At 44.6% G+C, this 13,420-nt stretch overlaps 1 protein-coding gene across 1 annotated transcript in view; it reads left to right on the top strand.

Moving 5' to 3' along the window:
* Positions 1-13,420, top strand: part of LOC127417258 (semaphorin-4B-like) — a 93,898-nt gene that overhangs the window by 70,416 nt on the left and 10,062 nt on the right. The window contains exons 9-11 of the mRNA XM_051657134.1: positions 1,737-1,918; positions 11,554-11,704; positions 12,767-12,977. Coding sequence (XP_051513094.1) covers positions 1,737-1,918; positions 11,554-11,704; positions 12,767-12,977 — 544 coding nt within the window. The remainder of the gene's footprint in view (positions 1-1,736; positions 1,919-11,553; positions 11,705-12,766; positions 12,978-13,420) is intronic.

Raw genomic sequence — 13,420 nt, 5'->3', positions numbered from 1 at the left:
GTGCCCCTGAGATGGGTGACCCAGGGGCGAGGAGACCTGCTTCTCTGGAGCTGGTGAGCAGACCACTCCATCCCCCGGTGGAGGGCCAGGAGGAGAATCTTTTGTTTCGTTTTCATTTAATTTCACCGCATGTCCAAGAGGCTGCGGTACCCAAAAGTTCAACAAAAGAGTGGTTTTCTTGTTCCCTGGATCACATGTCCAGTGCGAATAACACCATCCCATTTTTGCAGGTATGGCGCTCCAGCGGCGGACCCCCCCGCCCCTGTGCGCCCAGCTGTGGCACAAACACGCCCACACGGGATTGGTTCCGGTGGACTACGGGGATGAGACTCCTCCTCCCCACTCCTCGGCCAATCTTATGGTGGGCGGCAGGAGCCAGGTAAGTGCTTCGATGTCCCTGGACTCAGCACGGCCACGGGGCTCGAATCCCCTCAACGTGGCACCTCGAGCTCTGCCCCGCCATGAGGCCCCACCTGCCGGTATGTCCGACGTGATCATTCCCTTGGTCCCCCTCGCCCGGAGTTTGGGTGCATGGCTCACGCTTTCCAACCCGTCGCGATGGCTGACCCGGACCGTCCAACTCGGCTACACGATTCAGTTCGCCAGGCGCCCACCCAGGTTCAGCAGCGTTTGCTTCACCTCGGTGATGGGCGAGAATGCCGCTACCTTGCACGCGGAGATCGCTACCCTTCTGCACAAGGGCGCAATAGAGCCTGTCCCTCCAGCCAAGATGAAGAAAGGGTTCTACAGCCCTTACTTCATCGTACCGAAGAAAGGCGGTGGGTTGCGACCAATCCTGGACCTGCGAGTACTGAACCGGGCTTTGCACAGACTCCCGTTCAAGATGCTGATGCAAAAACGCATTCTAGTGAGCGTCTGGCATCAAGATTGGTTCATGGCGGTAGACCTGAAGGATGTATACTTCCACATCTCAGTCTTACCTCGACACAGACCCTTCCTGCGGTTTGCGTTCGAAGGCCAGGCAATACCAGTACAAGGTCCTCCCCTTAGGCCTGTCCTTGTCCCCTCGCTTCTTCATGAAGGTTGCAGAGGCAGCCCTTGCCCCGCTAAGGGAAGTGGGCATCCGCATCCTCAACTATCTTGATGACTGGCTAATCCTAGCTCACTCTCTAGAGTTGCTGTGCGCACACAGGGACCTCGTGCTCCGGCACCTCAGCTGACTGGGGATTCGGGTCAACTGGGAAAAGAGCAAGCTCTCCCTGGCTCAGAGCATCTCTTTTCTTGGTTTGGAGTTGGACTCAGTCTCGATGACAGCGCGCCTCACGAACGAGCGCGTGCAGTCGGTGCTGAATTGTCTGAAGGCATTCAGACAGAGGACAGCATTTCCACTGAAACTTTTTCAGAGGCTCCTGGGGCATATGGCATCCTCAGCAGAGGCCACACCGCTTGGGTTGATGCATATGAGATAATAATAATTGTTCCATTGCCTTTTTTTTTTTTTTTTTTGTAAGAGAATATGTAACACATTTATCTGAACCTTGTTTTTAACAAGGCATGTTTTGTGAACAAGGCATGTTTCCCCCTTTTCTCCCCCTTATTTGAAAGCAGTCATCATAATCACGATAATATCCATTGATTGTTTCATTGAGTTGAATTTCTAGATGGCGACTGAGGCATCTTCTAGTTCCCCCTTGCAGAAATGGTGACATCAAATCAATGCAAATGTCCTCCACACATAGCTGAACTCATTTCTGCATGTTTGTGTTATCTCACAGGGTGATAAAGGTGGAGAGAGGGTTCTTCAGAAGAAATGGACAACCTTTCTAAAAGCCCAGCTTCTTTGTTCGCTTCCTGATGATGGCTTTCCCTTCAACATCATACAGGACATGTTTGTACTGACCCCCAGCAAAGAGGACTGGAAGAATACTGTGTTTTATGGCGTCTTCACCTCTCAGTGGTAATGTATTATGCTATATTACCTATATAAATACATTTTGTTTACATCCAATACATAGAGTTGTGGCTTTGTTTGTGTTTCTCTGTAAACTTATACACCTTTCAAAAGGAGGAAATTCAGTTTGCTCCCATTTCCTATAATGTTGTTATTGAACTATACCTGGAGCTCATCCAGATTGTGATCCTTTTGCCATACTTAGTGTGGGAGTTGTGCATTTTGATTGAGTGCATTAACATGGGTTGAAACGGGCAGAAAAATAGAGGACAGGCAAGAGATGACAACAAGAGTGCAGAGACTCAGAATAGCCTCCCTCTGGGGAGTCACGTGACACCATGCAAGGTTCGGACGTGTGAATGACGAGCTCTGCGCGCTTTGCTAGTTTTGATACTTTTAATGATATAAACCGGTGAGATTTGATATACCCTGACCCATAACAGTGTAGGAAGACAACATGTCAAAGAATTCAAAATCCTTGGGCTCTGGAGACATTAAAAAACACTTACGTGCTCAAGCTGACGCCCCTCTGGAGGCCTCCAATCAAGGAGTCAATTTGGCCGGACAGGTGAAAGAGATTTGCCATGAATTGCTGAACATGTCGGCAATGCTGGCGAAGGTCGTTGCTGATTTGGAGGATCTTGCTGCAATACGTCGATCGATCACTGCCATGGAGACGAAATTCACTGATGTGGTTACAAGAGTGGCGTATGTCAAGAAACAGATTGATTATCTGGAGTCATCGGAGAGGGAATTAGCTGCTAATCTGCTAGCGACCAAGGCGGACTTGGACCGTGTATGGGAAAAGTTGGAGGATATGGAAAATCATAGTTGGTGGAACAACGTCCGAATTGTTGGAATTCCTGAGCGAGCAGAGGGTCAGAATATGGTGGAATTTCTAGATGGGCTCTTTCTGAGTCTGCTCAACATAACAGGCCATAAGCTGGAAATTGAGCGAGCTCACAGAGTTCCGGCCTGGCAATCCACTGAGGGAGACACGCCCCGATCAATTCTGGCCAAATTTCTGAGATCATCCGATAAAGATCTTGTGTTACACAAGGCGAGGAGTAAAGGAAGGCTTTCTTGGAAGAACCACAACATTTCTTTGTGAATTCAATAAGAGAGAATTGCGATCGATTCGAGAAGTGCAAGAAACTCTTACATCAACGGAAGGTCACTTTTGCACTGATGTTCCAGGCCAGGTTGAGAATAGATGCTACTTGACCGTCCGAGGAAACTGGGCACCTTTTTTCTGTTTCTTTTTGTGCTGGTTCCGCCTTGCAGCTAGAATATGTTGTGTATAGTAACACTCCTTCGGGACAGTTATGTGGATGAATCCACACGTTCTTTGTGTTTATCCCACTTATTGGCTGGAGTTTGTTTAATAGATTTTCTTCTGTATGTTGTTTAATAGATTTTCTTCTGTATGTCTCACAAAATTTTTATAGAAACACCGGACTTGAGCAATCCGACGGCAAAGTTGTCACGGGCGCTCTCGTAGCATACATGGACTGTTTGAGTTTTGAGGGATGTGCTGTCGTGCGCGGGGTTAATGCGCATGTTTGCCTTTTTTCTGTTTTTTGTTTTTTTGTGGGGGGGGGGGTTCAGGGTTTGATTGTTGCACCAATGTTGGAATGTGGTCTTTATAATTTTGTTTTTGACACACAATCAATTTTTTCTAATATGTCAAAATATCAGATGTCAATATGAGTGGATTGTCTCTCTCCACGTAGAATATGAATGGGTTGGGGCATCCCATAAAAAGAAGGAAGGTTATTTCTTTTCTTAAACGTAAGAAATATGATATAGTGTTTCTTCAAGAAACACATCTTTCCCCGCAGGAAGTTGACAAATTTGGGAAGATATGGGGTGGACATGTATTCTTTATTGCTGGCTCAAGTAAAAGCAGGGGAGTCATTACATTGATAAATAAACATCTACAATTCAAATGTCTTAAACAGATTAAAGATAAATTAGGAAGAGTCATTATAGTTTTAGCAGAAATTCAGAGGCAAAGGTTGATTTTGGCTAATATTTATGCACCTAACGCTGATGATCAGGGCTTTTTTATAGATCTTGAAGGGATGTTGCTGGCACCCCTCATGATATAATATTGGGAGGAGACTTTCATCTATTGATGGACTCAGTCCTTGATCGTAGTGAAGCAAAAGTGTGTAAGCCACCTTGAGCAACATTGCTGCTTCACAGGATGTTTAAAAATCTCTGTCTTACAGATATTTGGAGACTTTTGAACCCATCTGGTAGGGACTATAAAAAATGTTCATCAGTTCATTAGATTTATTCTAAAATAGATTTGTATATATACACACACATACAGCATGCCTCATTCACCAAAAAATCCAAAGCACGAGAACTCGTGGAATTGGAAGGGAATTTTAAAAGTGCCGAGGCAGAGCTGAAGCACCGAATGTCGTCTGATGGCCTCAGAGAACCGACCCAATTGAAATACAGATATAATACTATTTTGTCGCGGAAGGTGGAGTTTTGGCTATTCAGGGCAAGACAGTCATATTTTTTCGAGGGACAAAGCAGGGAAGATTTTGGCAAGATATATAAAGCAGAGAGAGTCTTTTTCTACCAATCCCTCAGTGAAATCTGCTGGTGGTGAAATATTTAACTTGGCCATTGATATTAATAATGCTTTTAAAGTATTCTATCGTGATCTCTATAGTTCCACGTCTTCATCTACTGATGAAGATATTAGAAAATTTGTGGAACCATTAGAACTCCCTAAATTGATGACTGAGCAAAAAATTCTCTTGATTCTGAGATAACCTTGGAGGAGCTTGACGAGGTAATTAAGGCCCTGCTTACAGGCAAGGCTCCAGGGCCAGATGGCTTTGCCACTGAATTTTTTTAGATCTTATGCCACAGAACTGGCTCTATTTTTGCTAGAAGTTTATATGGAATCATTCAAGAATGGAAAGCTTCTGCCAACCATGACACAAGCCCGGATCAGTCTGATTCTTAAAAAGGACAAAGATCCAAGCAAGTGTAAGAGTTACTGTCCAATTTCCCTGATCCAGCTAGAAGTTAAAATATTGGCTAACCAATTAAGTAATGTTATGACATCTCTTATACATATAGATCAGGTGGGGTTTATTCGGGGCCACAGCTCTTCTGATAACATTAGGTGTTTCATTAATATCATGTGGTCAGTGGTCAGTGGTGAATGATCAGACTCCAGTCACTGACATCTCACTTGACGCCAAAAAGGCGTTTGATATGGTAGAATGGGGTTATCTTTTTAAGATTTTGGAAATATACGGGTTCAGGAATACTTTTATTGGATGGATTAAGTTACTTTATAGACACCCGGTAGCGGCGGTGGGTTAATTTCAGATTATTTTACTCTGGATAGGGGCACCTGGCAGGGTTGCCCTCTTTCCCCATTATTGTTATGTCTTGCCCTGGAACCATTAGCAGCTGCGATAAGAAAGGAAGATGATTTTCCAGGGGTGGTGGTGGGAGGTATGGCACATAAGCTTTTGTTTTACGCAGATGATATTTTATTATGATATTATATATTTTATTATTCATCTCTGACCCCACTAGATCTATGCCTTGCCTCCACAGAATTATTAATTCCTTTTATAAGTTCTCAGGATACAGAGTCATTTGGTCTAAATCTGAAGCTTTGACTCTGACAGCGTACTGCCCAGTAACGGTTTTCAGCCAGGCACCTTCCAGTGGCCCAAACAGGGCATTAAATATTTGGGCATTTTATTCCCAGAAAATTTGTTTGATTTAGTTAGAGTTAATTTTGACCCCTCAATAAAAAGGTTTTCGAGCGATGTGGGCAGGTGGGCTTCATTACATTTATCTATGATTGGGAAGGTTAATGTTATTAAAATGAATTGTATTCCAAATTTCAACTACCTGCTACAGTCTCTCCCTGTAGATGTCCCCCTCTCTTATTTCAAGCAATTTGATAGCATAGCGAAGTCCTTTATTTGGAATGGTAAGCATCCCAGATTACATTTCAGTAAGTTACATAGGCTGATTAACAAAGATGGGCAAGGCCTACCCAAGATTTTGCTTTATTGTTATGCATTCGGTCTCAGATACTTGGCTCATTGGTCGCTTCCAGCTGAGAGAGCCCCTCCCTGGTTTTGTATTGAACAGGAAGTTCTTGCCCCTATTTTGCCATTGCAAAGCCTTTCTATTAAACTAACCAGAGAAGTTAAGTCACACCCCGTTATCTCGCATTTGCATGCGGTATGGGCAAAAGTGACAAAAGTGTTTAATTCGGACATTTATTTCAATGTTGCCTCGAGCATATGGCTGAACCCAAAATTACGTATTAATAAGTCCCCTTTCTGCTGGTCAGTGTGGATTGTGAGGGAGGTTAATACACTTGGTGGCCTATATGAGAGTGGAGTGTTGAGATCTTTTGAAAATATGGTTCAACATTTTAGGATTCCCAGATCTCAGTTCTTTAGGTATTTACAGCTGTGCCACCTGCTCTGTAGAGAAAAACACCTCTGATCTTTGAGAAAAGGCCAATGGGAATTGCCGAGTGGAATTTGCATGCCACTCCCCCGGACATACAGGTATAAAAGGAGCTGGCTCGCAACCACTCATTCAGGTTTTGTGCTGAGGAGCTGAGAGAGGGTCCCGGCCATTTCAGCAGGTAGTTCAGCATTGTGGCAGGAGGGAAACAATGTCTTGTTCCCTCCATCAGGGAACGGAGGTTACAAAAGTAACCAGGACCTATCTGTCACTCACTCGACGTTGTTTCAATGTAGTGACACTAGGGGTCCCTATACAAAACACCACAACTAGCTGAACTGTGTTACGTGGACTGGCGGTGCGAGATGGGCAAACCATTGCGTGCCTCGTAGCCAGTGCACCTGGCTGTCACGTAACTTCCCCCAACGCTCCTACGAGTGCCGTATGGTCCCCCGCACCTTGGGGACAAGTCGTGGTAGGTCCTACCCAAAGGGGATGGATCTCTACAAACACGGCGACTGGTGGCAGAGGGGGACTCTGCCCAAGGAAGACATGGGTTTACCAATGGGGAAACCATCTCGTGGAAGATACATCACACGGGGTTACAAACAGGCAACCAGCACATGTGGAGCACCTACCCTTGCACAGGGTCTGTGCAAATAGGCTCACTGGAGGGAACACATACTAGCATGGCCCACGGGGCCAGCTGTGTGCCAATGCATCTGTGCCGAGGGAAGCCTTGGTCAGGGCGTACCAGATCGGGCAGTGGGAGGATTCCCGGGAAGCAAACAGGCCTACCTGCGCTTGACCGAATCGACTCCAAACCAGCTGGACCACCTGGGGTGGAGTCTCCACTCTCCACTGAGCATGACCTGTTGTGACAGCGCATCTGCCATGCTGTAGAGTTCACCCAGGATGTGAGGGGCTCGCAATGACATGAGTCGCTGCTGACTCCAGAGGAGGAGTTGGCGGGCGAATTGCAACATACGACGCGAGTGCAAGCCGCATTGGCGGCTAATGTACGCTACCATCGCTGTGTTGTCTGTCTGGACAACACGTGCTTGCCCTGGATCAACGACCAAAGCCTCCGCAGGGTGAGCAACGCAACACTGCCAACAACTCGAGGCAGTTGATATGCCAATGCAGTCACAGCCCTGTCCAGGAGCCCGTGGCTTGGGCGCCGTGTGCAACAGGCATGCAGCCGCGGGTTCCTGGACAGGGCTGTGACTGTGTTGGCATATAAACTGCCTCGAGTTGCTGGCAGTGTTGCTCACCCTGCGGAGGCTTTGACCGTTGATCCAGGGCAAGCACGTGTTTGTCCGCTGTTGAGATGCTCTGAGGCATCTGTTGTAACCATGACGCACCTGGGGTACTTGCACTAAGGGGACTCCTGCCCGCAGGAATGCAAGGTCCGTCCAAGGGCTGAACAAGTAGCGGCAGATCAGCGTGATGACCACGCGATGTGTGCCATGGCACCATGCCCATCTCGCGACTCGAGTCTGATGCCAGTGCTGAAGCGGTCTCATATGCATCGACCCAAGTGCTGTGACCACCGTCGAGGACGCCATATGCCCCAGGAGCCTCTGAAAATGCTTCAGTGAGACCACCGTGCTCCGCCAGAACAACTTCAAACAGTTCAGCATTGACTGCATGTGCTCGCTCGTGAGGCACGCCATCATAGGGACTGAGTCTAACTCCAACCCAAGAAAAGAGATGCTCTATACCGGGGAGAGCTGCTCTTTCCCCAGTTGACCTGAAGCCCCAACCGGCTGAGGTGCCTGAGCACCAGATACCTGTGTGCACATAACAAGTCTCGAGAGTGAGCTAGAGCCAGTCAGTCGTCGAAACAGTTGAGAATGTGGATGCCCACTTCCCTTAGCGGGGCAAGGGCTGCCTCTGTGACTTCCGTGAAGATACGCGGCGACAGGGACCGACCGAAGTACTGGTGCGCCCGGCCCTCGAAGACGAGAAACTGAGATGTTGAAGTACACATCCTTCAGCTCTACTGCCGCGAACCAATCCTGATGCCAGACGCTCGCTTTTCTTTGAGGAAGGAAAGCTGCGATCACAATGTGGCCATGGTCATGTTCTTGCAGTGCGGACATGAACCATCCAAGAACGCTGTCTCAGCGTGTCTGGAGCCCAGACACCTAAGGCAACGATCGTGACCGTCAGAAGCAGAGAGATAACGACCGCAACCAGGAACTGCACATAACCGGAAAGGCATCTTTAAAAAGACGCTTTCCATCAGTGCCCACTCTTTTAGGGAATATATACTCTTTTAGGGAGAAATATACTCCTTTAGGACTCAACGCGCACTGTCGAAGCACCCAGGGGCGTTCTATGCATCTATCTGTGCGAGAGGGGGAGAAACCGCTGTGATGCGCTGTGAAATCCAACAGCCGCGGAAATCGCTTGCTTTCTACAGGGGCGAATGGATTGGCAGTGGAATACATCAACACCGCTCGGCTCCGAAGAAAAAATCTGAATGAGTGGTTGAGAGCCAGCTCCTTTTATACCCGTATGTCCAGGGGAGTGGCATGCAAATTCCACTCGCCAATTCCCATTGGCCTTTTCTCAAATGTCAGAGGTGTTTGGGGCTCCCAAGGGCGACCCCTAGTGTCAATACATTGACACAACGTCGAGTGAGTGGCAGATAAGGAACCCATGTCTTTTGGTCATGTGTTAAGATCCAAGAGTTTTGGTTGAAGGTTCAGAGTTTTAAGTGTGATGTATTGGGCAATCAGATTTTGTTTTTCCCCAGATCCTGTGTTTTGGGCAATGGGGCGGTCATTGATGTGGAGAATAGGCACATAAAGAGTTGGGTCCTAACCAGCGTCATGACTGCCAGACAAATTGTTTTTAAGGAGATGGAAGTCAGCTGGTGCGCCCCCATTTCAGGAGTGGTGCATGGAGATGGGGAGGGTGGTGGCTTTTGAGGAAGGGTCATCTAGAAGACTGGGGAGTTTGGACTTATTTGTGGGTAAATGGGGCAAATATCTGGTGTTTTTGGAGGGCTCTCGAGGAGTGGCAGTGGAGAGAGAGGTGTAGTGGTTAATGTTTGTGATATATATATATATATATATATATATATATATACAGTTGTGCTCATAAGTTTGTATACCCTGGCAGAAATTTGAAATTTTGGCATTGATTTTGAAAATATGACTGATCATGCAAAAAACTGTCTTTTATTTAAGGATAGTGATCATATGAAGCCATTTATTATCACATAGATGTTTGGCTCCTTTTTAAATCATAATAGTAACAGAAATCACCCAAATGGCCCTGATCAAAAGTTTACATACCCTTGAATGTTTGGCCTTGTTACAGACACACAAGGTGACACACACAGGTTTAAATGGCAATTAAAGGTTAATTTTCCACACCCGTGGCTTTTTAAATTGCAATTATTGTCTGTATATAAATAGTCAAAGAGTTTGTTAGCTCTCACGTGGATGCACTGAGCAGGCTAAATACTGAGCCATGGGGAGCAGAAAAGAACTGTCAAAAGACCTGAGTAACAAGGTAATGGAACTTTATAAAGATGGAAAAGGATATAAAAAAATATCCAAAGCCTTGAAAATACCAGTCAGTACTGTTCAATCACTTATTAAGAACTGGAAAATTCAGGGATCTCTTGATACCAAGCCAAGGTCAGGTAGACCAAGAAAGAATTCAGCCACAACTGCCAGCAGAATTGTTTGGGATACAAAAAAAAAACCCACACGGTGTGGTTGTTTCAAGGAGCACAATATGATGATACTTGAACAAAAATGAGCTGCATGGTCGAGCTGCCAGAAAGAAGCCTTTACTGAGCCAATGCCACAAAAAAGCCCGGTTACAAAATGCCCAACAACACCTTGACATGCCTCACAGCTTCTGGTACACTGTAATTTGGAGTGACGAGACCAAAATAGAGCTTTATTGTCACAACCGTAAGCGCTATGTTTGGAGAGGGGTCAACAAGGTCTATAGTGAAAAGTATACCATCCCCTCTGTGAAGCATGGTGGTGGCTCACTGATGTTTTGGGGTGTATGAGCTCTAAAGGCATGGGGAATCTTGTGAAAATTGATGGCGAGATGAATGCAGCATGTTATCAGAAAATACTGGCAGACAATTTGCATTCTTCTGCACAAAAGCTGCGCATGGGACGCTCGTGGACTTTCCAACACGACAATGACCCTAAGCATAAGGCCAAGTTGACCCTCCAGTGGTTAGAGAAGAAAAAGTTGAAGGTTCTGGAGTGGCCATCACAGTCTGCTGACCTTAATATCATCGAGCCACTCTGGGGAGATCTCAAACGTGCAGTTCATGCAAGACGACCAAAGACTTTGCATGACCTGGAGGCATTTTGCCAAGATGAATGGGCAGCTATACCACCTGCAAGAATTTGGGGCCTCATAGACAACTATTACAAAAGACTGCACGCTGTCATTCATGCTAAAGGGGGCAGTACACAGTATTAAGAACTAAGGGAATGCAGACTTTTGAGCAGGGGTCATTTCATTTTTTTCTTTGTTGCCCTGTTTTGTTTTATGATTGTGCTATTCTGTTATAACCTACAGTTGAATATGAATCCCATAAGAAATAATAGAAATGTGTTTTGCCTGCTCACTCATGTTTTCTTTAAAAAAAATGGTGCATATATTACCAATTCTCCAAGGGTTTGCAAACTTTTGAGCACAACTGTATATATATATTATTATTATTATTATTATTATTATTATTATTATTATTATTATTATTATTATTATTATATTATTTTTTGTGTGTGTGTGTGTGTCTATAATCATGTGATTATAATTACATGATTATATATATTAAACAAAAGAATAGCAAAACATATACAAACAAAATCAATTAGTGGGGGTTAAGTATTGATTCTGTTTGTATATGTTTTGCTATTCTTTGTTTAATATATGAATCAATAAAAAAAAATGTTAATCACAAAAAGAATAGCCTCCCTCTTACGCTCTCCCACGCACCTGTTCTGTCTGTGGCTAAATGAGAAGCAGCCAGATTTTGCATTTTGTGTGTATTTCAATTTGTTGTGAGCTACTGTACAGGTGTGAGTCAAATAGCCTGCTATTGTATGCACAGTCTATTTTTAATAATTATTCTTATACAAACAGATTGTAAATAAATCTTGTGTTTGTGTGTGCAGGTACAAAGGTGCTTCAGGGAGTTCAGCTGTATGTGCATTCACCATGGACCAGGTTGAAGAGGCATTTAATGGCCGTTACCGGGAAGTAAATCGGGAGACGCAGCAGTGGTATGCCTACAACCACCCAGTGCCAGAACCGAGACCTGGGGCGGTATGTTTGACTGTCCTCTGTTAGCCATTTTTAAAATATGTTACTTTGTAAGATTACTAGAGTCAAATCACTTTGCAAATACAAGCTATTAAAGGAATAGTTCACCCAAAAATGTAAATCCTGTCATCATTTACTCACCCTTATGTTGTTCCAAACCCATATGACTTTCTTTCCTCTGTGGAAAATAAAAGGCGAATCCACCTAGCCATTTTTCCATATATTCAAAGTGAATAGGGACTGGGTCTGTCAAACTCTAAAAGGTAAAAAAAAAAAATGCATCAAAGTATATTAAAAGTAGTCCATACAACTCATGTGCTATATGCATTAGTCTTCTGAAACTACGGTAGCTTTGTGTGATGAACTAGTCATTATTCACTGAAAATCTTCCTCACTTCTTTAGTTCTCAAATCAAATATGGCACCATGAGGCACATCAACTCAGGTTTCTTCAATGATGTTTAATCATGAGACAAAGAAGACCCAATAACTTTTGAAGTCAAACCTGACGCAACACATCTAATGGCTTTTAAGAGTGTTTTTTTTTTTTTTTTTTATCCCTATCACTTTCATGTTATGGAAAAGAGTGTCAAGGTAGTCTTTAAAAGTTCCCCTTTTGCGTTGCACAGAGGAAAGAAAGTCATTTGGGTCATCAAATACTTAATACTTTCAAAAAAGGTAAAATGCACAGTGACATTTGCTGATTACTAAAGAACATCTTTTTGTGATTGGTTGCCTTTTAGAATATCAGATGCAAGTTCTAGCAGCCAGAATTCATTTTCAGTCAGCGTCTGGACCAGAGCTTGTATGCCTGTGTATTCAGGTTATCTGAGTACAAGATCTCTTCTATCACTGTTCCAATTTGGCTGAACATTGGTGTTTGTGTTGAAAGTTGCATTAATGTCAGAATACTCAGCCTGCCACTCACCATATCACATTCCTTTACATTAAATGGTTGGATGGCCATCTGATGATTGAGGAAAAGAGTGATTGAGATTCACAATGTTTATGAAGTGTCTGCTTGTCCTGAAATCAACCCTGTTTTTCCATTCTCCGTATCCTGCAGTGCATCACCAATGCTGCCCGTGCCCAAGGGATCTCCTCTTCCCTGCACATGCCTGATAAAGTGCTGAATTTTGTGAAAGACCACTTCCTCATGGATAGCGTTATTCGCAGCCAGCCTCTGCTGCTCAAACGAAACGTGCGCTACACACAGCTTGCTGTGCACCGAGTTAAGGTTGTCCACAAGACCTACGATGTGCTCTTCATCGGCACAGGTGAGGGCAAAAACCCACACATATGCCTGTTAAAGGAATAATTCTATAACCATTTACTCACCTTCATGTTGTTTCCAACCCATGTGACTTTCTATCTTGCATGGAACACGAAAGAAGATGTTAGGCAGAATGTTTGACTTCACTTTCATTGTATGGGAAGAAAAAGAGTGACTGAGGTTAACATTCTGCCTAACATTTCAGCTGGATTCCACAGAAGAAGAAAAGTAATTTTTTGGAACAACATGAGGGTGCATAAATGATAACAGAATTTTCATTTTTGAGTGAACTATCCCTTTAAACGTATTACTGAAAGACTCCTGTTTTGTGACTTGTGGGTTTGGGAGTCTCACCTTGCATCAGAAACCGCATACTGTCACAGTGTGTACTATATTTGATGAAGGGCATACTTCATCCGGGGACGTGGGCATTGTCACGTGACCCAA

The sequence above is a fragment of the Myxocyprinus asiaticus genome, chromosome 26 (genome assembly GCF_019703515.2).
Source record: "Myxocyprinus asiaticus isolate MX2 ecotype Aquarium Trade chromosome 26, UBuf_Myxa_2, whole genome shotgun sequence".
Taxonomy (NCBI): Eukaryota; Metazoa; Chordata; class Actinopteri; order Cypriniformes; family Catostomidae; genus Myxocyprinus; species Myxocyprinus asiaticus.
This window is presented reverse-complemented; position numbering and strand designations above follow the sequence as displayed.